Genomic DNA, 21,459 nt, shown 5'->3' on the forward strand with positions numbered 1-21,459 from the left:
AGTGGCAAATGTCTGTTTCCTGGTTTCTGATGTAACTGGGACAAATAATCCTTTACTTGAACTGTAACATCACTATGCTTACTTTCAAATGGACAACAGTCAATTACCTGATGAGTTTGACAAAATCACATGGCGCAGAAGGAGGCCATTTATCCCCTCATGTTTGCATTGGCTCTCCGAATAAGCAACTCAAATAGTACCATTTCCCCCGCCTTCCGCCCGGAACCCTGCACATTCTTTCTTTTCGGATAACAATCTGATTCCCTTTTGAATGCTTCAATTGAACCTGCCTCCACCACACTCTCAGGCAGTGCATTCCAAGCCTTAATCTCTTCACGTATCACTTCTGCTTCATTTGCAAATTACCCTAAATCTGTGCCCTTTCGTTCTCGATCCTTTCACAAGTGAGAACAAGCTTTCCCTATCTACTCTGTCCAGACCCCTCATAGTTTTGAATACTTTATCAAATCTTCTCTCAACCCCCTTTTAAGGAAAACAGACCTAACTTCTCCAATCTGTCTTCATAATTGAAGTTCTTCATCCCTAGAATCATTTTTGTGAATCCTTTCTGCACCCTCTCTAATGCCTTCAATCCTTCCAAAAGTGTGGCACCCAGAACAGGACAAATTACTGGACAATGTGGTTTGGTCCAAACTTTGCATTAAGCTTTTGCCTTGGCCACGGATTATATTGAAGTAGAATAACCAATCTATGAAAGGCAGCAAAATAATATACATATAGTAGGGAACACTTGCCTGCTCCATTTATGAAATAGTTATTTAAACATCAAAAATTCTTAATTTTGTTGTACTTTGCTCTTCTGTCTTTGCGTGTGCTTCTTGCTCTGCCTTTTCTCCTTTCTTCTCTTCTCCCACAGCGGGAGATGGGCTTAATCTTTCTGAGGAAGTCATCTAAGAGTTCCTCACGTTGCTAGTGAGTGTGGAAGGGCAGAGGAGAGTGGTTTTAAGAAAATGAATGGTCATGGAGAGAAGAAATTGGGAATTATCTTCAAGCTGCAGAATGTACTTGGAGTAGTGGACAGTTTTGGAACCCTCAGCAGAGGAGAGTGAGGCTCTGTCATGCTTGTGCTGCAGTCAGAACTGGTGATCTATGGCAAAAGCAGCTGGACAACAGATAATGCTCAAGTCCCTCTGCTCTGGGACTTGAGGGAACAAAGCTGGGGGCTGCTATTCCATTTACAGTTACAAAGGTCTAACACGTTGAGTTCAAAATGCTCTCACCAGGTGTCAATTTCAGAGCCATTCCCAACATCCCTCTGTATCCTTCACCAATCCTATGTCTTGTTCGTATATCCATCCCTTCTCTTAACTCCAACATTGGTGAAAGCAACCTCTTCCCTGCTGCCTCCTTAAATCTCTCCTCCATCTTGCAACTTTTCTCCATGACTTTTAAAACCTACTCAAAAATGTTTAATTGCTGATGATACCAAACTTGGAGTGACAAACAATGTGGATAATAGAAATTGACTGCAACAGGACATGGGCTAGCAGAATGGGTAGACAAATGGCAGATGGAATTTGAGAAAAGTATGAGGTGATGCAATTTGGCAAAAGAGATGAAGAAAGGCAATGTACACTTAATAGCACATTTCTAAACAATGTGCAGGGACAGAGGAACCTGGACGTGCATGTGAGTAGATCTTTGAAGGTGGCAAGGCACATTGAGAGTGTGGTTAGCAAAACAGCTGAGATATTGGGCTTCATAAATAGGTGTTGAGTATAAAAGAAGGGGAAGTGATGCTGAACCTTTACAAATTTCTGGTTGGGCCACAACTAAAATTGTCTGGTTCTGTCGTCAGACTTTAGGAAGGATGAAAGTCCTTGAGATGGTGCAGAGAAGATTCCCCAGACTGGTTCCAGGGATGGGGAAATTTAGCGACAAGGTTAGATTGAAGAAGCTGGGGCTATTCTCCTTGGAGCAAAGGAGATGAAGGGGAAATTTGATGTTGTGTATAAGTTTGTGACAGGTTTGGATAAGGTATACCAGGAAAAACTTCTCATCAGCTGATGATGCAAGGATTATGGGACAGAGAGTTCCAGATCATTACCAGATCACTTTTTATGTAGTGATCTGGTAATGATCTGGAACTCACTGTCCATAGATGTGGTAGAAGCAGAGACAATCAATGATTTCAAAAGGAAATTGAATGGGAATTTGAAGGAAATAAACTTACAGGACTACAGTGATAGAACGGGGAATGCGACTGGTTTGCTCGACAGAGAGCCAGCATGAACATATGGGGCTGAATGGTCTCTGTGCCATAAATGACTTTGACTTTGCTGTCCTGTCAATTAATTCCAGATGTCTCTTTCTGTGGAGACACTTTTTTATTCATTCACTGGATGTGGGCATCGTTGGCTGGGCCAGCATTTGTTGTCCATCCCTAGTTGCACTTGAGAAGTTGTTGGTGAGCTGCCTCCTTGAACTGCTGCAGTCCATGTGGTGTAGGTACAAACTCAACCAGCTGGCTCTATGATATCACATGATTGGGATTATGCATATGCTACAGTGCTAGAGACTAAGGAAATATATTTTGAGTGTTGTTGAATAATCGCCACTTACAAGTAATAATGAGAGACCAGTGTTGATAGGCAGCCCTTTTCAAATTATGTGGCCTACAAAATTACAACCAATTAATGAATAAGAAATAATAACAACCAGGACTGAGTGGTTTGGTCTTCAGATTGCCTGAGTTCAGAGGTTGAGTTTACCCAGAAAGGTGTAGTTTGGACACCCCACCCACCCCCAGCTATAGGCTGTGACATCTACAGGTGGTAAGGTAAATTATTGCTCAATGATAAAGTATGAGTGAGGTTGATTGCAGTTTGTTGAAAATAGACTTGAGGATGTAACAAAACCCTTACTGACTTCAGTTTTTAAGCCTGCACCCATGAAATGGTTGTGCTGGTTATAGCAGCTTTCAGACTGTGAAATAGTGCCCTCAGCCTTTCGCTCTGGGTATTGGCAAGCACTCTGAATTCTTTCTGTAATCTTTGTCAGTAGCTGACACTTGGTCTTCGCTTACATAAATACAGTGCAATGTTGCAGTATGAATACTATGTGTAATTAGATTAAAGCTTTCAAGACGAGGTGGGAGAGATGACATAAATTGAATTAAAAATGTTCAGTTGCTTGTCAAGATGTATGAATTCCTAACCTCTGTTAATTAGATCATTCTAAATTGTCGCATAGTGTTGCTATGGTTTTGACTTCTCAAGCTGCATACTTTTCTGTGGATTTGTAAAAGAAATAGCTGTGGGAATGAATTATTCTTGAATTGATGTGATTCAACACTAATTTGTTCATGTTCAACTTTTCTGAGCTGATTCTCATTGTAACATTACCCCAGAAGTGTTTGTCTTTTAAAGAGTAACTACAGTAGAAATTGTTTCCTTATGCATCCACTGTTAAAATAAATTACAGCACGTTTGTTTTGAAATTAAGATGCTGGGATTCATCTGTGCTTTGTCATATTATCAGTATTCAAGATAATCCATGGTGCAGTCAAAGCTCAACTATTTAAGTACCTGTCTGTCTAGATGCATTCTGTAAGATGCCATGCTGTTGTTATTCAATAAAAAGTGCATTGACTTCTATATCTTGGTCATTATCCCTTCTGCAAATGGTACCAGCAATATCAGATCAGTTGCTAATTCCTCTCATTGCAAGTCCTGGGATATTGCTGGCACAAAATGGCTGCTGCATTTATTGTTCCTGAGAATTTAAAGCCCACCAACTGCCGTGGTAGAATGAGCATCAACCTGAGCATCTGGATTACTAGTCCAGTGACTTAACCACTACACCACCGTCTTTCCCCCATACAAGAAGAGCTAGATACCATTAAGCAAACACATGCTGCTTAATGGTATGAGATGTGAGATCAAGAATCTGTGGTGGGAGAACAAGACTGCAGTGTTTCAGGAAGCTGCTGATGAGCATGACCTGAAGGCGGTCCATGAGGTCTCTGATCTGTCAATGTCCCCAACACCAACTTAGCAGATGGCAATCAGGCATGAGATTCTCCCTCATCGGGCAGAGCACTTTAACAGTCTAGTGCTCTGAAATATCTTGTAGATGTGCAGTAGAATGTGTTTATTTAAGCACCAACTTGCCATGAGCCTGAACTTATTTTTATTCGTTCATGGGATGTGGGCATTGCTGGCTAGGCCAGCATTTATTGCCCATCCCTAATTGCCCTTGTTCAGAGGGTGTTTTAAGAGTCAACCACATTGCTGTGGTTCTGGAGTCACATGTATATTTCCTAAAGGGCATTAGTGAACCAGGTGAATCAACAATGGTTTCATGGTCATCATTAGACTTTCAATTCCAGATTTTTTATTGAATTCAAATTTCACCATCTGCCATGGTGGGATTCGAACCCCGGTCCCCAGAGCATTACCCTGGGCCTCTGGAATAACAGTCCAGTGACAATACCACAATGGCACTGCCTCCCCCAGTTACCATTTTTCAGATGATGCAGCTTATTGGAATGCAAGCTAAAGCACTGTCTGTGATTCTTAAACTGCAGGGCATTCTCCAAATCAGAAACCAGATGGAAAACTCAAGGTTCCTGTTGTCTACTGCAGACTGACTGCCTTTGTCGTCTTGCTTCTCATAGTTTTCCCCTCTCTGCTACCCCTGGCCTGAGCACCCATGTCCTTATGCTCACTCTGACCAGCTTTTGCTACTTAATCCTGAATGTACATTTCTTCTTACCAATCTTACTGACCTCTGACCACTTCTTGCCCCAAGAATTCCTTTCCTATAGTCTCATCTTTATTTATTATTGACTTTGGTTACACCTGCCCTCCATGTTCATGCTTTCCTGCCACTTTATAAAATTCATTCATGGGATGTTGGCTTTGCTGGTGAAGTTGGCATTTATTGTTCATCACTAGTTTTGCTGAGAAGGTCTTTTCCGTGAACTGCTGCCGACCATGTGGTTCGGTGTAGTGGTTTGATGTAACTGAGTAGCTTGTTCAGATATTTCAGAGTCCCAGGTTGATATGAGACTGAAGTGACGTGTAGTCCAGACAGAGAGAGGATGGTAAAAAGGACAGCAACTTACATTTACATAGCCTCTTCAATGTAATGAAACATCCCAAGGCACTTCACAGGAGCATTATAAATCAAAACATGACACTGAACCACCTAAGGGGGTCTCATACCCAGATGACCAAAAGCTTGGTCAGAGAGCTTTTAAGGGGCCTCTTAAAGGAGGAAAGTGAGATAGAGGCGGAGAGGCTCAGAAGGGGTATTCTGGAGCTTAGGACTTATGGAGCTGAAGGTACAACACTAATGGTGGAGCAGTTAAAATCGAGGATGCTCAAGTTGCCAGAAGTCGGGGAGTGCAGATAGCTCAGGGTTATAGAGCTGGAGAAGATTAGAGATAGGGAGGGGCGAGACCATGGAGAGATTTGTAAATGGATGAGAACCTGAAAATCAAGACGTTGCTTTACCGGAAACCAATGTAAGTCAGCAGACACGGGCAGCAGAGTTTTTGATGAACTCATATATATGGAGGGTAAAAATGTGGGACCATCCAGGAGTGTGTTGGACTTGTTGAGAGGTAAAGAAGGCGTGAATGAGGGTTTCAGCAGCAGATGAGCAAAAACAGTGTTTAAGTCAGGCGGTGTTAGAGGTGGAAATAGGTGGCCTTTCGTGACAGAGTGAATGAGGTTGAAAGCTCAGGTTTCCTTCTCTAAAGACATTAGTGAAGAAGTTGAAATTTAATCCACCAGCTTCGTGGTCACTTTCACTGATACTATCTTAGTTTCCAGATATGTTTTTAAAAACTTCAATTCTTAAAACCGCCATGATGAGATTTGAAAAAACACTGGGTTACTGAGGACAAGACTTACTATGATAAAAGCAAAATACTGCAGATGCTGGAAATCGGAAATAAAAACAGAAAATGCTGGAAAAGCTCAACAGGTCTGGCAGCATCTATTGAGAGAGAAACAGAGTTAACATTTTGAATCCGTATGACTCTTCAGAGCTAAAGAGAAGTAGAAATGTGATGGACATTATACTGCTTAAGAGGGGGTGAAGCAAAATAGAACGTCAGGGATGGGTGGGAGCTCAGGAGAGATTGACAAAGATGTCATGGACACAAGACAAAGGGAGTGTTAATGACTAAAGAAAGTGTTGATAGTGGCATAAAGGTAAGATAGCAGAACAAGGGTTAGCGCTCTGTGAAAACACAACATAGAAACAAATGACAGATGGCCCTGGTGTGGGGGCGGGGCGAGCTGGGGAAAAAAGGATTTTAAAAAAGATGAAAAAAATTATATATAAACAAATGAAAGTAAAAATAAAGGAATTGGATTAAAAAATTGGAGGAGTGCGTTCATGGTCTTAAGTTGTTGAACTCGATGTTAAGTTCAGAAGGCTGTAAAGTGCTCAATCAGAAGATGAGGTGCTGTTCCTCCAGTTTGTGTTGGGCTACGCTAGAACAAGGACTGACATGTGGGCATGAGAGTAGGGTGGTGTGTTGAAATGGCAAGCTACAGGAAGGTGGTCTGGGTCATGCTTGTGGACTGAGCAAAGGTGTTCCGCAAAGTGGTCACCTAGTCTGTGTTTAGTCTCTCCAATGTAGAAGAGACCACATTGGGAACAGCGATTACAGTGGACCAAATTGAAAGAGGCGCAAGTGAAATGCTGCCTCACCTGAAAGGAGTGTTTGGGGCCTTGGGACGGTGAGGAGGGAGGAGGTAAAGGGGCAGGTGTTTCACCACCTGTGATTGTGTGGGAAGGGGTTGAGGAGTTCGGGGTGATGGAGGAGTGAACCAGGGTGCCATGGAGGGAATGGCCCTTACGGAATGCTAACGGGGGTGAGAGGAAGATGTGCTTGGTGCTGGCATCATGCTGGAGTTGGCGGAAATGGCAGAGTATGATCCTTTGAATGCGGAGGCTGGTGGGGTGAAAAATGAGGACTAGGGGGACCCTATCATGCTTCTGGGAGAGATGGGAAAGGGGTAGGGCAGAAGTGCGGGAGATGGGTCGGACACGGTTGAGGGTCCTGTCAACCACAGTAGGGGGCACTCTCGGTTAAGGAAGATGTCAGAAGCACCTTTTTGGAAGGTAGCATCATCAGAACGGATCAGGTGGAGGAACTGGGAGAATGGGGTGGCATCCTCACAGGAAGCAGGGAATGAGGAACTGTAGTCGAGGTAGCTGTGGGAGTTGATAGGTTTGTAATGAATATTGGTAGACAGTCTTTCAGCAGAAATGGAGACAGAGGAAGGGAAGGGAATTGTCAGAGATGGACCATGTGAAGGTGAGAGGGGTTGGAAATTGGAAGCAAAATCGATAGTGTTTTCCAGGTTCAGATGAGAACGTGAAGCGGCACCAATACAGTCATCAATGTACCGAGGAAAGAATTGTGCAAAGGGGCAGGGAGAATAAAAAAGAAGCTTATTATCTAAATGGTGAGAGATTGCAGAGCTCTAAGATTCAGAGGGATCTGGGTGTCCGAGTGCATGAGTCACAAAAGGTTAGTATGCAGGTACAGCAGGTAATTAGGAAAGCTAATAGAATGCTATCATTTATTGTGAGGGGAATTGACTACAAAAGTATGGAGGTTATGCTTAAGTTGTACAGGGCATTGGTGAGACCACATCTGGAGTATTGAATACTTATTTAAAGAAAGATCTAAATGCATTAGAAGCAGTTCAGAGAAGGTTTACTACCAGGAATGGGCGGGTTGTCTTATGAGGAAAGGCTGGACAGCCTAGGCTTGTATCCACTGGAATTTAAAGAGAAAAAGGTGACTTAATTGAAACCTTTAAGATTCTGAGGGCCCTGACAGGGTGAATGTGGAGAGGATGTTTCCTCTTGTGGGAGAATCTAGAACTAGGGGGTCACTGTTTAAAAATAAGGGGTTACCCATTTAAGACAGATGAGGCAAAATTTTTTCTCTCAAGAGGGTTGAGAGTCTTTGGAACTCTCTTCCTCAGCAGTCTGTGGAAGCAGAGCCTTTGAATGTTTTTAAGGCAGAGTGGATAGATTCTTGATTTACAAGGGGGTGAAAGGTTGTCGGGAGTAGGCAGGAATGTGGTGCTGAGGTTACATTCAGATCAGCCATGATCTTATTAAATGGCGGAGCAGGCTCGAGGGGCCGAGTGGCCTACTCCTAATTTGTATGACTGGAACAAGGAATGTTTTACATACCCCACAAAAAGATGGATATAACTGGGGCCCAAGCGGGTACCCAAAGCTACACCTTTTATTTGGAGGCAGTGAGACAAGTAAAAGGAGAAATTGTTCAGTGAGCGAACAAGTTTAGTCCGGCAGAGGAGAGCGGTGGTGGATGGGGATTGTTCGGGCCTCTGTTCAAGGAAGAAGCAGAGAGCCCTCAGACCGTTCTGGTGGGGGGTTGGACGTGTAGAGTGACTGGACATCCATCGTGAAGAGGAGACGGTTAGGGTCAGGAAACTGGAAATTGTTATAATAACGTAGGGCATCAGAGGAATTGTGCATGTAGTTGGGAAGAGACTGGACAGGGGGGGAGAGAATGGAGTCAAGATAGGAAGAAATGAATTCCAGGGGGCAGGAACAGGCTGACACAATGGGCCTACCAGGCCCATTGTTCTTAAATATTTTTTAAAAATCCTCTTTTTAATCCTTTCTCACCCCCAAACACCACCCCCCACCGAAAGTCACCTGTTTCTATGTTGTGCTTTCACAGCACTGACCCTTGTTCTACTATTAACACATTCTGCTTTCTTAACTTTATGCCACTATCAGCATCATCTTTAACCTTTAACACTACCATTAACATTCCCTTTGTCTTGTGTCCATGACGTCTTTGTCAATCTCTCCTGAGCTCCCACCTATCCCTGACCTTCTAATTTGCTCCAACCCCTCTTAAACAGTTTAATATCCATCACATTTCTTCTACTTTAGCTTTGAAGAAGAGTTATATGGACTTGAAACATTAACTCTTGTTTCTCTCTCCACAGATGCTGCCAGACCTGCTGAGTTTTTCCAGCATTTTCTGCTTTTATTACGAGACTTATGCCAGCTTGCAGCTCCCCAAACCCAAAGTCTTTATTTCTATCATCCTGACTTCATCAATGTGCTTATGATTAAACCCAGCACTGCCTAACACCTCCCAGCACCTTCCACCTAGGACTTGAAATGAAAGAGCTTCCACTGCAAGCAAATCCTGTGTATCACCTAACCCCTTCCTATCTAGTTTAACTTTTATGCCTCCTCTTAGCCAGATGGCTTCCTGCCATCTTCCACTACATCCAAGAGTTAAGTTTGGAAATGAACATTATATTCATAAATTTATGAACATTTTATCTTTCATGGATGTGAGTGTTGCTAGCAAGGGCAGCATTTGTTGCATATCACTAATTGCCCTTGAGAAGGACACCTTGAACTGCTAAGTGCTATTAGTAAGTTCCAGGATTTTGACCCAAAGAAAGTGAAGGAATGGCGATATCGTTCCAAGTCAGGATGGCGTGCGGCTTCAAGGGGAACTTGCAGGTGGTGGTATTCCCATGGGTTTGCTGCCCTTGTCCTTCTAGGTGGCAAAGGTTCTCAAGTTTGGAAGATGCTGTCAAAGGAGCCTTGGCAAGTTACTACAGTGCATCTTGTATATCGTACATTCTGCTGTCACTGTGCACCGGTGATGTAACAGTAAACATTTAAGGCGGTGGATGGGGTGCTGATCAAGCAGACTATTTTGTCTTGGATCGTATCGAGTTTTTTGTGTTGTTGGAGCTGCATTCATCCAGGAAAATGGAGAGTATTCCATCACACTCTTGACTTGTGCCTTGTAGATGGTGGACTGGCTTTGGGTAGTACAGAGGTGAGTTACTCGGTGCAGAATTCCCAGCCTCTGACCTGCTTTTGTAACCTCAGTTCAGTTTCCGGCCAGTGATGGCCCTCGGAATGTTGATAGTTGGATAGTCATGCTGTTGAATGTCAAGGGCAGAAGGTTAAATTTTCTCTTATTGGAAATTGTCATTGCCTGCTGCTTGCATGATGCCAATATTTTTATGCCACTTATGAGCCCATACTTTGTTGACCGGGAACAGACTGATGGGTCGGTAATTGGCTGGATTGAAATGCTGGATTCCCCAGTTGTTGAGGATGGGATTATTTGTGGAGCCGCAACCTCTGGCTAGTTGTTTAATTGTCCACCACTATTCACAACATGATGTGGCAGGACTGCAGAGCATTATTCTGATCTGTTGGCTGTGAGATTGCTTAGCTCATTCTACTCCATTTTGATCCCGCTGTTCAGCATGCCTCCTGTGCTGTAGCTTCACTATGTCGACACCTCATTTTTAGATTTGCCTGGTGCTGCTTTTGGCATGCCCTCCTGCACTCTTCGTTGAGCCAGGGCTGATCGCCGGGCTTGGTGATCACCGTGAAATGAGCTATATGCTGGACCATGAAGTCACAGATTGTGGTTGTATACAATTCTGCTGATGGCCTGCAGAGCCTCATGGATGTCCAGTTTTGAGCTGCTAGATCTGTCCTGAATCTATCTCATTTAGCACAGTGATTGTGCCACACAACATGATTGACAATATCCTTAGTATGAAGATGGACTTCATCTCCATAGGGACTGTGCAGTGTTTGCTTCTACCAACACTACCGTAGACAAATACATCTGCCACAGGTGGATTGGTGAGAGTGAGGTCAAGTGGGTTTTTCACCTCTCTTCTATTTTTACTCAGTTCTGTTGAAGGACTCGAAACATTAACTGTATTCCTCTCCGCAGATGCTGCCAGACCTGCTGAGTTTTTCCAGGTATTTTTGTTTTTGTTTTAGGTTTTTCCCTTTTGTTGATTCTCTCACTAACTGCTGTAGGCCCAGTCTGGCAGAAGTATCTTTCAGGACTTGGCCAACTCGCTCAGTGGGGGTGCTACTGAGCCATTCTTGGTGATGGACATTGAAGTTGTCCACCCAGAGTATGTTCTGTTCCCTTGCTGCCCTCCGTGCTTCCAAGTGGTGTTCAAAATTGAGGAGCACTGATTTATCAGCTGAGGGAGGGTTGTAGGTGATAATCAGGAGCTTTCCTTGCCCATGTTTGGCCTGGTGCCGAGGTGTCGTGGGGCCAGAATCATTTTGAGTACTCCCAGGGCATCTCCCTCCATAATGTATCCCACTGTTGCACCACCACTGGTGGATCTGTCCTACTGATAGTTCAGAGCATACCCAGGGATGGTGATGGATGAGTCTGGGACATTGGCAGGAAGATATGGCTTAGTGAGTATGACTTATGTTAGGCTGTTACTTGACTAGCCTGTGGGACAGCTCTCCCAATTTTGACCCACGCACCCAGATGTTAATAAGGAAGACTTTATAGGGTCGACTGGGCAGGGTGTGCCGTTGTTCTTTGTGTCAAAGTGAAATAGGTGTAGTAATAATAATCAAGGCTGCATGTTTACTGTTTTCATGAAAAATCGTCTAAATTACCATTTTCAGTTCCAAAATGCTGTGGAATAAAAACCCAATTCATGTTTTGTTGCTATAAGTCGGTGGCCTTGATAATATGATGTCCATTGCCTCGTCCAACATGTACCCTTGTTATAACACAGCATGTCCTCCATGTCCCCATGACCATTGCCATGGAAGATCTGTTAGCATTGAGCACAGAGTTTGTTCCCTTTCCTGACTTTAAGGCATGGATTCAACTTGTAACAGCACGTGCTTTGCTGTGGCTGAAATCAACATTGTTGTTCAAGTAAGACCAAGCTGTAAATGATTTCACATCTTGTGCCTCCTCTCGTGTGAAGAGTTCGATATGGCATTGGCATCGATGTCTGCAGAACTGGCACTTCATACTGTCATTGGTGCTTGGGGGATCTTCTGGTCTTCCACTTGGCATGTTGAAAGTTGCAAGTTCGGCATTGAAACCTGCCGAACTAAATTTCGGTGCTTGCCTCTACGTGGGCCGGTTGGCTGCTGTGCTTTCCAAGGAGAGGTGGCCTACAATGCAATCCAGAAGCTTGTAAGGCTGTCTGAGGTCAGAAAATGAGGCATAGACCACGGGATCGCGCTGGGGCCTTCCTGACCTCTGTAGCCAAGTCGAATGAGGTTACTGTGATTTTTTTTCCCCCCCATCCGTAATCTGAGAGAAAGTGAAGGGAAACTTTGTATTTAGAGAGCTTTTGTGCAGCAACGTAAGGGTGGAAATCGAGCAGAAAGGTCTGAAATGAATAGTGTTTCTTCTTAACATTATTTAGCTCAGAGTTGTATGATAGGCTCAGGTTCAGTGAGCTAATCTACTGTGGTGCCAAGTCATAAAGAATATGAAGCTTCCAGCTTAGACCATCAATCTGTTTAGTTAATTGACCTCAATTTCTAATGGCGCCACAAGTCTTGAGAATCCTTAGGCTAGAATAGGGTAAAATCAGAGTTCTCGCTCCTGATTATTACCCACTGATCCCTGTTGGGGAAAATGCAGGTGTCAATTTAGGGCAGGATTGGGCTCTGCTGATTTGTTTTGAGTCTTTGAACAGCGTGCTTATACTGTCTGGTCTCCTGCATGAGTAATGACTACTTAGCCACAGGAGAGGAGCTGAGTAAATTGGCTTTGGTAAGAAATGTTTTATATACATCTACAAAGGATTGTCCTGGTGCCTGATACGAAGTATTTATTTTTTGCATTTTGAACAGCAGCTTCCTGTTTTCATTTTATCAAACAGCGAAAACCCCTATAGTTTATGTTGAATTGCTGCGGTACAGTCTGCGGTACAGTCTGCAGTACCACAATTTGGAATCATGATATAATGTTCATGTCTAGTATAAACCCTTTCATACTATTTTGAAATCTTGAGATTTCCTCTTACATTTGTGACGGTCCTGATATTTAAATATGGTCTCTTAAAAATAAACTGGCTTCAAAGCAAGTCAGTCACTGCTTTGTGGGTCTTCTGGTCATAAATAAAATAATTTTTAATTTAAGTAGCATCTTTCACTTCTTTGGCTCTGAAGCACTTTTTTCCCCAGTCAGTTATTGACTGTTTTGGTAAACAAACTCCATTTGTACGTGCCCACTCTGCAAGTTTTTTTTCATGACTTGTATTTTGTCACATTCTTCCTTTATGTTAAATATATCCTCTCGTACTGGCTCATTTCTTTAACTCATATTTAAATAGGGACCTTTCACTTGGTGAATGGAAGCTGGGGTGCCCACATTGCCCAGTATTTGTTCCTTGCTTTCTGTGAGAGAAAGCAAGAAAGGCCACTGAATTCCAACTCAACAAACACCCCACATCTAGAGAGACTGTGTGTGAGTGGAGTCCCAGAGTTGTGCAGCGCACTATAAAGTAATGCTGGTAGACATTTAAAAGTCAAATAAACCTACCTTGTTTTGTGTTTCAGGCTGGGGAATGGTGTTGCATGAAAGTTTTCCTATGATAATACATACTAAGGAGGTGGTTGACAAGGTACATAACTCAGTAATGCAGAAGCATTCTCAGACTGTTCCATCTAACCCGTCTATCCAGACTACTATAAGCGGTGATTTATTCAAGGCAGAGTTAGACAGATTTTTGATAGGCGAGGGAGTCAAGGGTTATGGTGGGGTGTGGGGTAGGCAGGAAAGTGGAGTTGAGACCACAACCAGCTCAGCCATGATCTTATTGAATGACAGAGCAAGCTCAAAGGGCTGCATGGCCTACTCCTGCTACACCCTATGTTCCAATGACATTCCAAGCATATTCCTTGCTTGGAGGATGAGCTTGTGGCCAAATGGCATGTTTCGATATTGTAACTTCGTTTATTTCTGCATAAGTAATTTATTTTTAGACTGATGTGGACCACTCCAGTAGGTGCCCCCAGCAGGTTTGCATAAGTTTTAGTAACATAGGAGCAGGAACAGGCCATTCGGCCTGTCGAGCCTGCTCCACCATTCAATTTGATCATGACTGATCACGTAATTGACACCATTTTTCCCACTAGCCCCATATCCCTTGATGTCATTAGTATTCAGAAATATATTGATTTCTGTCACGAACACACTCAATGACTGCAGGACAAACAAGGCACGGGAATACACGACGAATGGTAGGACCCTGGGAAGTACCGAGGATCAGAGGGACCTTGGTGTGCGTGTCCACCGGTCCCTTAAGATAGCGGGACAGGTAGATAAGGTGGTGAAGGCAGATGGGATACTTGCCTTTATTAGCTGAGGCATAGAATATAAGAGCAGGGAGGTTATGCTGGAACTGTATAAAATACTGATTAGGCCACAGTTAGAGTATTGCGTGCAGTTCTGGAATCCGCATTATAGGAAGGATGTGATTGTGCTAGATAGAGTGCAGAGGAGATTTACGAAGATGTTGCCTGGGCTGGAGAGTTTTAGTTATGAGGAGGGATTGGATAGACGGGTTATTTTCCCTGGAGCAGAGGAGATTGAGGGGGGACATGAATGAGGTGTATAAAATTGAGGGGCATAGATAGGGTAGACAGAAAGGAATTTTTCCCCTTGGTGGAGGGATCAGTAACCAGTGGACATAGATTTAAGGCAAGGGGCAGGAAGTTTAGAGGGGATGTGAGGAAGAATTTTTTCACCCGGAGGGCGGTGGGAATCTGGAACTCACTGCCTGAAAGGGTGGTAGAGGCAGAAACCCTCATAACATTTAAGAAGCATTTGGATGCGCACTTGCGATGCCATGGCATACAAGGCTATGGGACTCGTGCTGGAAAATGGGATTAGACTAGTTAGGTACTTGTTTGACCGGCACAGATTCGATGTGCCAAAGGGCTTTTACCTGTGCTGTAGATCTCTTTACCTGAGTTTCCACAGCCCTCTGGGGTAGAGAATTCCAAAGCTTCATCGTCCTCTGAGTGAAAAAATTCCTCTTCATCTCAGTCCTAAAGGCCTGCCCCTTATTTTGAGACTGTGTCCCCTGGTTCTAGACTCACCAGCCAAGGGAAACATCCTATTTGCATCTACCCTGTCGCACCCTGTAAAAATCTTGTAAGTTCCAATGAGCTCACCTCTCATTCTTCAAAACTTTAGAGAATACAGGTCCAGTCTTCTCAATCTCTCCTCATAAGACAATCTTGCCATCCCAGGGATTCTTCTGGCGAACCTCCTTCGTACTTCCTCTATGGCAATATATCCTTGCTTAAATAAGGAGAGTACAACTGTACACAATACTCCAGGTGCGGTCTCACCAAGGCTGTATCAATTGCAGGCAGACATCGTTACTCTTGCACTCAAATTCCTTTGCAATGAAGGCCAACATATCATTTGCCTCCCTAATTGCTTGCTATGGCTGCATGCTAGCTTTTGGTGTCTTATGAACAAGGACACCCAGGTTCCTTTGGACAGCTGCACTTCCCAACATCTCACCATTTAAGAAATAATCTAGCTTTCTGTTTTTCTACCAAAGTCGGGAACTTCGTACTTATTCACATTATATTCCACCTGCCATGTTCTTGTCCATTCACTTAGCCTGTTTCAGTCCCCTTGAAGCCTCCTTGCATCCTCCTCACAACTTAACTTCCCACCTAGTGTTGTTGTGTCATCAGCAAATTTGGAAATATTACATTTGTTCTCCTCATCCAAATCATTTATATAGATTGTGAATGGCTGTGGCCCCAGCACTGATCCTTGCGGTACCGCACTAGTAACAGCCTGTCATCCTGAGAATGACCTGTTTATTCCTACTGTTTTCTGCCTATTAACCAATTCTCCATCCATACCAGTATATTACCCCAAATGATTTTTTTTCTTTTCCTTCACAACGCAAAATGGTATATTTCATTGAATCACAGATGGTTACAGAACAGGAGTCAGTCATTTGGACTGTTGGGTTTGTGCTGCCACTTCCTCGCCTTCTCGCTGTCACCCTGCACATTCGTCCTTTTCAGATAATACAGTTCCTGCTTGAATGCCTCGATTTGAATCCATCTCCACCACACTTTACCGGATGCTTTAGTTACCGCCTTCAATTACTTATGCGCATATACACCCAGGTCCCCCTCATGCTGCACTCCCTTTAGAAATGTACTCTTTATTTTATATTGTCTCTCCAGTTCTTCCGACCAAAACGAATTACTTCACACTTCTCTGCATTAAATTTCATCTGCCACTTGTCCACCCATTCCACCAGCCTGTCTACCCATTTAAAATTCTGTACTAACCTCTTCACTGTTCAGATTACTTCCAAGTTTTGTATCATCAGTTTTTGAAATTGTGTCCTGTGCACCAAGACCTTGGTGATTAATATATATCAGGAATATTAGGGGTTCGAAAATGGACCCCTGGGAAACTCCACGACAAACCTTCCTCTAGTCCGAGAAACATCCATTAACCACTACTAGTTTCTTGTCACTCAGACAATTTCGTATCCATGTTGCTACTGTCTCTTTTATTCCATAAGCTCTAACTTTGCTCACAAGTCTGTTGTGGGGCACTTTATCAGATGCCTTTTGGAAGCCCCTTTACCTCCTCACTGTCCAAGGCCCCAACCATTCCTTTAGGTGAAGCAGTGGTTTACTTGTACTTTTTTCAATTTAGTCTACTGTATTCACTGCTCACATGCTGTGCCCTTTACATTAGGGAGACCAAGCACAGACTGGGGTATTGCTTTGTGGAACACCTTCGTTCAGTCCACAGACATGACCTTCCAGAATGCTGAAATGATGTCTCCCTTTGTGGGAGAGACTAGAATTAAGAGAGACAGTTTAAAAAATAAGGGGCCCCCCATTTAAGATAGAAATGAGAATTTTTTTTTCTGAGGGTTGAGAGCCATTGGAACTCTCCTCCCCAGAAAACAGTGGAGGCAGGGTCATTTTTAAGGCAGAGGTAGATAGGTTCTTGGCTAATAAGGGAGCCAAAGGATATCGGGGGTAAGTGGGAATTTGGAGTTGAGGTCACAATCAGATCAACCATGACCTTATGAACGGCGGAGCAGGTTCGAGGAGCTGATTGGCCTACTCCTGCCCCTAAGTTGTATGTTTGTATATTTTGTTCATTCGTCCTCCACCTGCTCCCCTCCCTTTTTCAACAGCATAAAACCCATCACATTGCTGCATCTCTTTAGCTCTGAAGAAGAGCCACATTGGACTTGAAACGTTAACTCTGTTTCCCTTTCCACAGATGCTGCCAGACCGGCCGAGTTTTTCCAGCACTTTATTTTTACCCCTTTGAAGTTGGCTTTCGTCCAGTTCATTATTCTTACTTTGTACTTTTTGTCCTTTTCCATAACCCACCTAAACCTTATGTTACAATGATCACTGTTCCCTAAGTGTTCTGCTGACGCTTGATCCACTTGGCCCACCTCATTCCCAAGAACCAGTTCCATCAGTGCCTCCATTCTCGTTGGACTTGAAACATACTGCTGTAGAAAATTCTCCCGAGCACATTGTAAAACTCTTGCCTTCTCTGCCTTTACACTACTAGTATCCCAGTCTATATTTGGATAATTAAAGGTGTCCATTATCACTACTCCATAATTCTTGCACCTCTCAGTAATTTCCTTGCACGTTATTTCTCTGCATCTTTCCCATTAAGTGGTGACCTATAGACTAAACTGAACAATGTAATTGCACCTTTTCTTGTTCCTTAGTTCTAGCCAAATAGGTTCCTTCCTTAACCCCTTTGGGACATCCTCTCTCCAGTGCAGTGTTCTCTTTATTCAATATTGCCATCGCTTCTTCTTTTCCTGTCTTTCCTGAATAGCTTGTAACCAGGAATATATAATACGCAGTCCTGCCCTTCTTTGAGCCAGATCCCTGTTATAGCCACAACATCAGATTTAGACTCTTTCTGTCGGCCTATTCAATTGCACATTGATAGAAGTGAAAGGAAGGCCTTTAGTCGTTCCTTATCTGTGAAGCTGGATTGACTGGTGTATTGTCATTGTTACAATGCTCGTAACCAGAAACTGAAAGTAACATGGTGAAACTTCAGAAAGCTTCAATGGAAGCGGGCAAAACAGTTCAACTAGCTCTGTTCAGAAACCTCAAATAACCTTTTGTCTAGGAGTAGAGTACAGTTTTGGAAATGATTTGTTTTAGTATTTCCGCAAAGGACAAAGCATTGAATTGGCATAAGAAAATTCATGAACACTCCAAAGAAAAGACAAGTGCTTGGAGCCTGAAATTAGCTGTTTGATTTGCATTGTCAATTGCTGAGAGTAGGCGGTAATCCATCCCAACCAGAGACTTGTTTGTGGGGGGAACCTCATTATTTTTCAAATAGCAAAATACTGTAACAGATTTAAAAAAAACGTGCATAGGTCACAGAAGAGCTTGCCACATGTGTGCTGTCTCTCTAAGATGACTTAACATAAGGACTTAACCATGTGTCACTGCTAGTGCACCTTAAGAAAAATTGGGAATTGATGTGATGGTGATTCCGCACAAAAGACACAAGCCTTGTCATAATTATACGAAGGCTGCCGACACTAGGTTAGTAGGGAATTGGATAAGCTGCTTCCAAAAACACACCACTTCCTCTCTCTCTCTCTCTCTCTCTCTCTCCAATAAAAGCTGTTATTTAACTCTGAAGAAGGGTCATACAGACTCGAAATGTTAACTCTGTTTCTCTCTCCACAGATGCTATCAGACCTGCAGAGCTTTTCCACCATTTTCTGTTTTTATTAAAGCTGTGTCATTATTTGCTTAGCTTTAATAAGCCCAGGGCATCCTGATTACTGAACCTGCAGTAAAAGGTTCCCAAATGGAAATTTTAATTGAGATTATCCAGTTCATCCCCATGCCCCTTCTGGCATGCGTTTCACAATCAAACTGCTCCTACTTGTCATTTGCATTGCAAATAGCCCTTAATGCTTAATACATTGTGTCTGTAGTGTAAGTTTAAAATGCATGTATGCTTCAGTGGACGATTCTTAATTACTTAAAATAGAGGGCACTGTGCCAAGTACCAGCATTGTCACTTGGCTTGCTTAGCATAATATGAGAAGAATTAAAATTTGGTGTTGTGGCAGTATATTCTGTGATATGTATAATATCGCACATCTTGCTATTGACACAAGCACCAAGCGATCTGGAACCAGTAGTTGACAGCAGTGTTAATGCACCTGGAGGTACTTCCTCCAGGGACAGCCTAAGGTTTGAAGGGATAAAATCTGTAGTTGTATTGCTCGCTGATTGTCACTCTGAATATCTACCATGACCATTGTATTTTCTGAAATCCCAGTGACAAAAGAGAATACCAGTGGACGAGGTAGTGCACTTAAGTCAGTCCTTTCACCTGCACATCCTCTGTTTGAATGCAGCACTGAGCTCAAAGCCTCCAATTTGAAGGCCATGAGGGTGCTTCAGATATTTTTAAACAATAACAGCTTGCAATTGTATAGCCAGAAAATTAAGGCTGAATGGAATATTGACCAGAACACCTGCAAGAATGTCCTGGTGTTTGGGCGAAAAGTGCACTGCCATATTTTACATCAGATAGACAGGACCTAAGTTTCAGTTGTTTCCACTGCGTTTCTGTTGGAGTGGTGGTGCTGGAGGAATGGGGGAGGCACGGCATGGAGGATGTTCTTGGCCAATGTCCAAGCTTAAGGCAGATGGACTGATATTGGGTTACTGCTAATCAGTAAGGATGATGCCGGTGACAAACTATAAGAATGAGGAGAGACTTTTTTTTCTTTTAGAGGACTATTTCTACTGAGCAGACAGGCTATAGGGAGATTTGTTACTGGTTTTTCACAGTTCTGAAGGAATTTGGCAGTGAATCGGGCAAGGCTATTTCTTCTGGTTATGGATTTGGTGACTAGGCACAATCAATTAAAAATGATCATAGTGAGGAGAGAGGTTAGCAGAAATTACTTTCCACAGGAAATGGATGAGGCAGATCATCCAGAATTTGATGTCTTCATTGAGATTATTTGTACAACTGAGCAGTATGTGTTAAGTCACCCACAGTACATGGCTGGAAAATATGAATGGGATTTGAACTCATGAATTTTGGATTGCTTGCCCAATATCATGGCCACTGCACTACTGTGCAAGAATTTGATTTCCAAAAGATGACGGAGTTGTCATGTGGCCAGCTGTGTACAGTCTGCTGGGACTAATATAGCCATACAAACAACAATCTCCTCTGCCAGTACTGGGTCTTGAACCATTAAAATCCAAGATTGGAGATGCCTAATCATCTAGAATTTGGATCCATGTTTGAAGCAGAGGAAGATGCAGGACGATGAGGAGGAGAGTGGAGCAGTGGAGTTAGTTTGCGAATGTTCAAAGAATTAGTTCTGATAAAATCAGCCGACAGCAAGTTTACTCATTGGCATGTAGAACGCTAGTGATTAACATGGTTAACTTTCTGAAAAAAAACCCAGAAAATGCTGGAAACACTCAGCACGTTAAGGCAGCATCTGTGGAGAGAGAAACAGTGTTAACATTTCAGGTCTGTGACCTTTCACCAGATGAGCGCCAACTCAAACACAGTTAACCCCCATCTGATGAGAGGTCACAGACCTGAAACGTTAACTCTGTTTCTCTCTCCAAAAATGCTACTATAACCCCCTGAGTGGTTACAGCATTTTCTGTTTTTATTTGAGTTTGCTGGCATCCATGTATTCTCCTTTTCGATTTCTGGTTAGCTTTCTAATGTTTTATTATATTCATGTGTATCAAAATTTTGTTTTTTTTTAGGTTTCCATAAATGGCACACAGCTGTCAGATGGGTCTGTGGGATCAGAGTTCACAGAGGTCCCTCAGGTAGGACCAGCTGTATATTTCATCTTTTGCCTTTATAAATTGTGCAACAGTTAATGGATAAGATTCTGAGGATTCTTGTTATTTTGAATTCTGAGGTTAAGGGTAGCAGGACCACATTTATTGTCCACCCTTCATGGTCCTGAGACTTAGCTTTTAAAACATTGAGATTATTTGTACAACTGAGCAGTATGTGTTAAGTCACCCACAGTACATGGCTGGAAAATATGAATGGGATTTGAACTCATGAGTTTTGGATTGCTTGCCCAATATCATGCCCACTGCACTACTGTGCAAGAATTTGATTTCCAAAAGATGACGGAGTTGTCATGTGGCCAGCTGTGTGCAGTCTGCTGGGACTAATATAGCCATACAACCAACAATCTCCTCTGCCAGTACTGGGTCTTGAGCCATTAAAACCCAAGATTGGAGATGCTTAATCATGACTGATTTACCGTGTATCGTCCTTTACACACTATCTTTAATGTAATTGTCACACAACAGACCTTGGCCCTTCTCTGAACTTCCTTAATTTAAAAATGAAATCTTCACAATCTTCATGCACAGGAAAAGCCATCACTCCCAAACAGACTACAACCTTTGCAGCTTCAGCCAAAAGCTGTCACTTGAGATTTGATGAACATTCATGGGAACATAAAGGAATTTTCAGACAGACAAAGAAAGCCACGGTCCATCAAGTTTGTCTTCTACCATCCTGGTAGTCAGGTGAAACAATGATAATAGGGTTGTTGATTAATCATAGCA

General features: G+C 43.0%; 1 protein-coding gene across 2 annotated transcripts in view; it reads left to right on the forward strand.

Annotated features, from left to right (window-relative positions):
• Window positions 1-21,459, forward strand: part of fam193a (family with sequence similarity 193 member A) — a 241,983-nt gene that overhangs the window by 89,336 nt on the left and 131,188 nt on the right. For both annotated transcript variants that reach the window (XM_078560819.1, XM_078560827.1), the window contains exon 2: window positions 20,632-20,697. In XM_078560819.1, coding sequence (XP_078416945.1) covers window positions 20,632-20,697 — 66 coding nt within the window. The remainder of the gene's footprint in view (window positions 1-20,631; window positions 20,698-21,459) is intronic.

The sequence above is a fragment of the Cetorhinus maximus genome, chromosome 2 (assembly GCF_964194155.1).
Source record: "Cetorhinus maximus chromosome 2, sCetMax3.hap1.1, whole genome shotgun sequence".
NCBI lineage: Eukaryota > Metazoa > Chordata > Chondrichthyes > Lamniformes > Cetorhinidae > Cetorhinus > Cetorhinus maximus.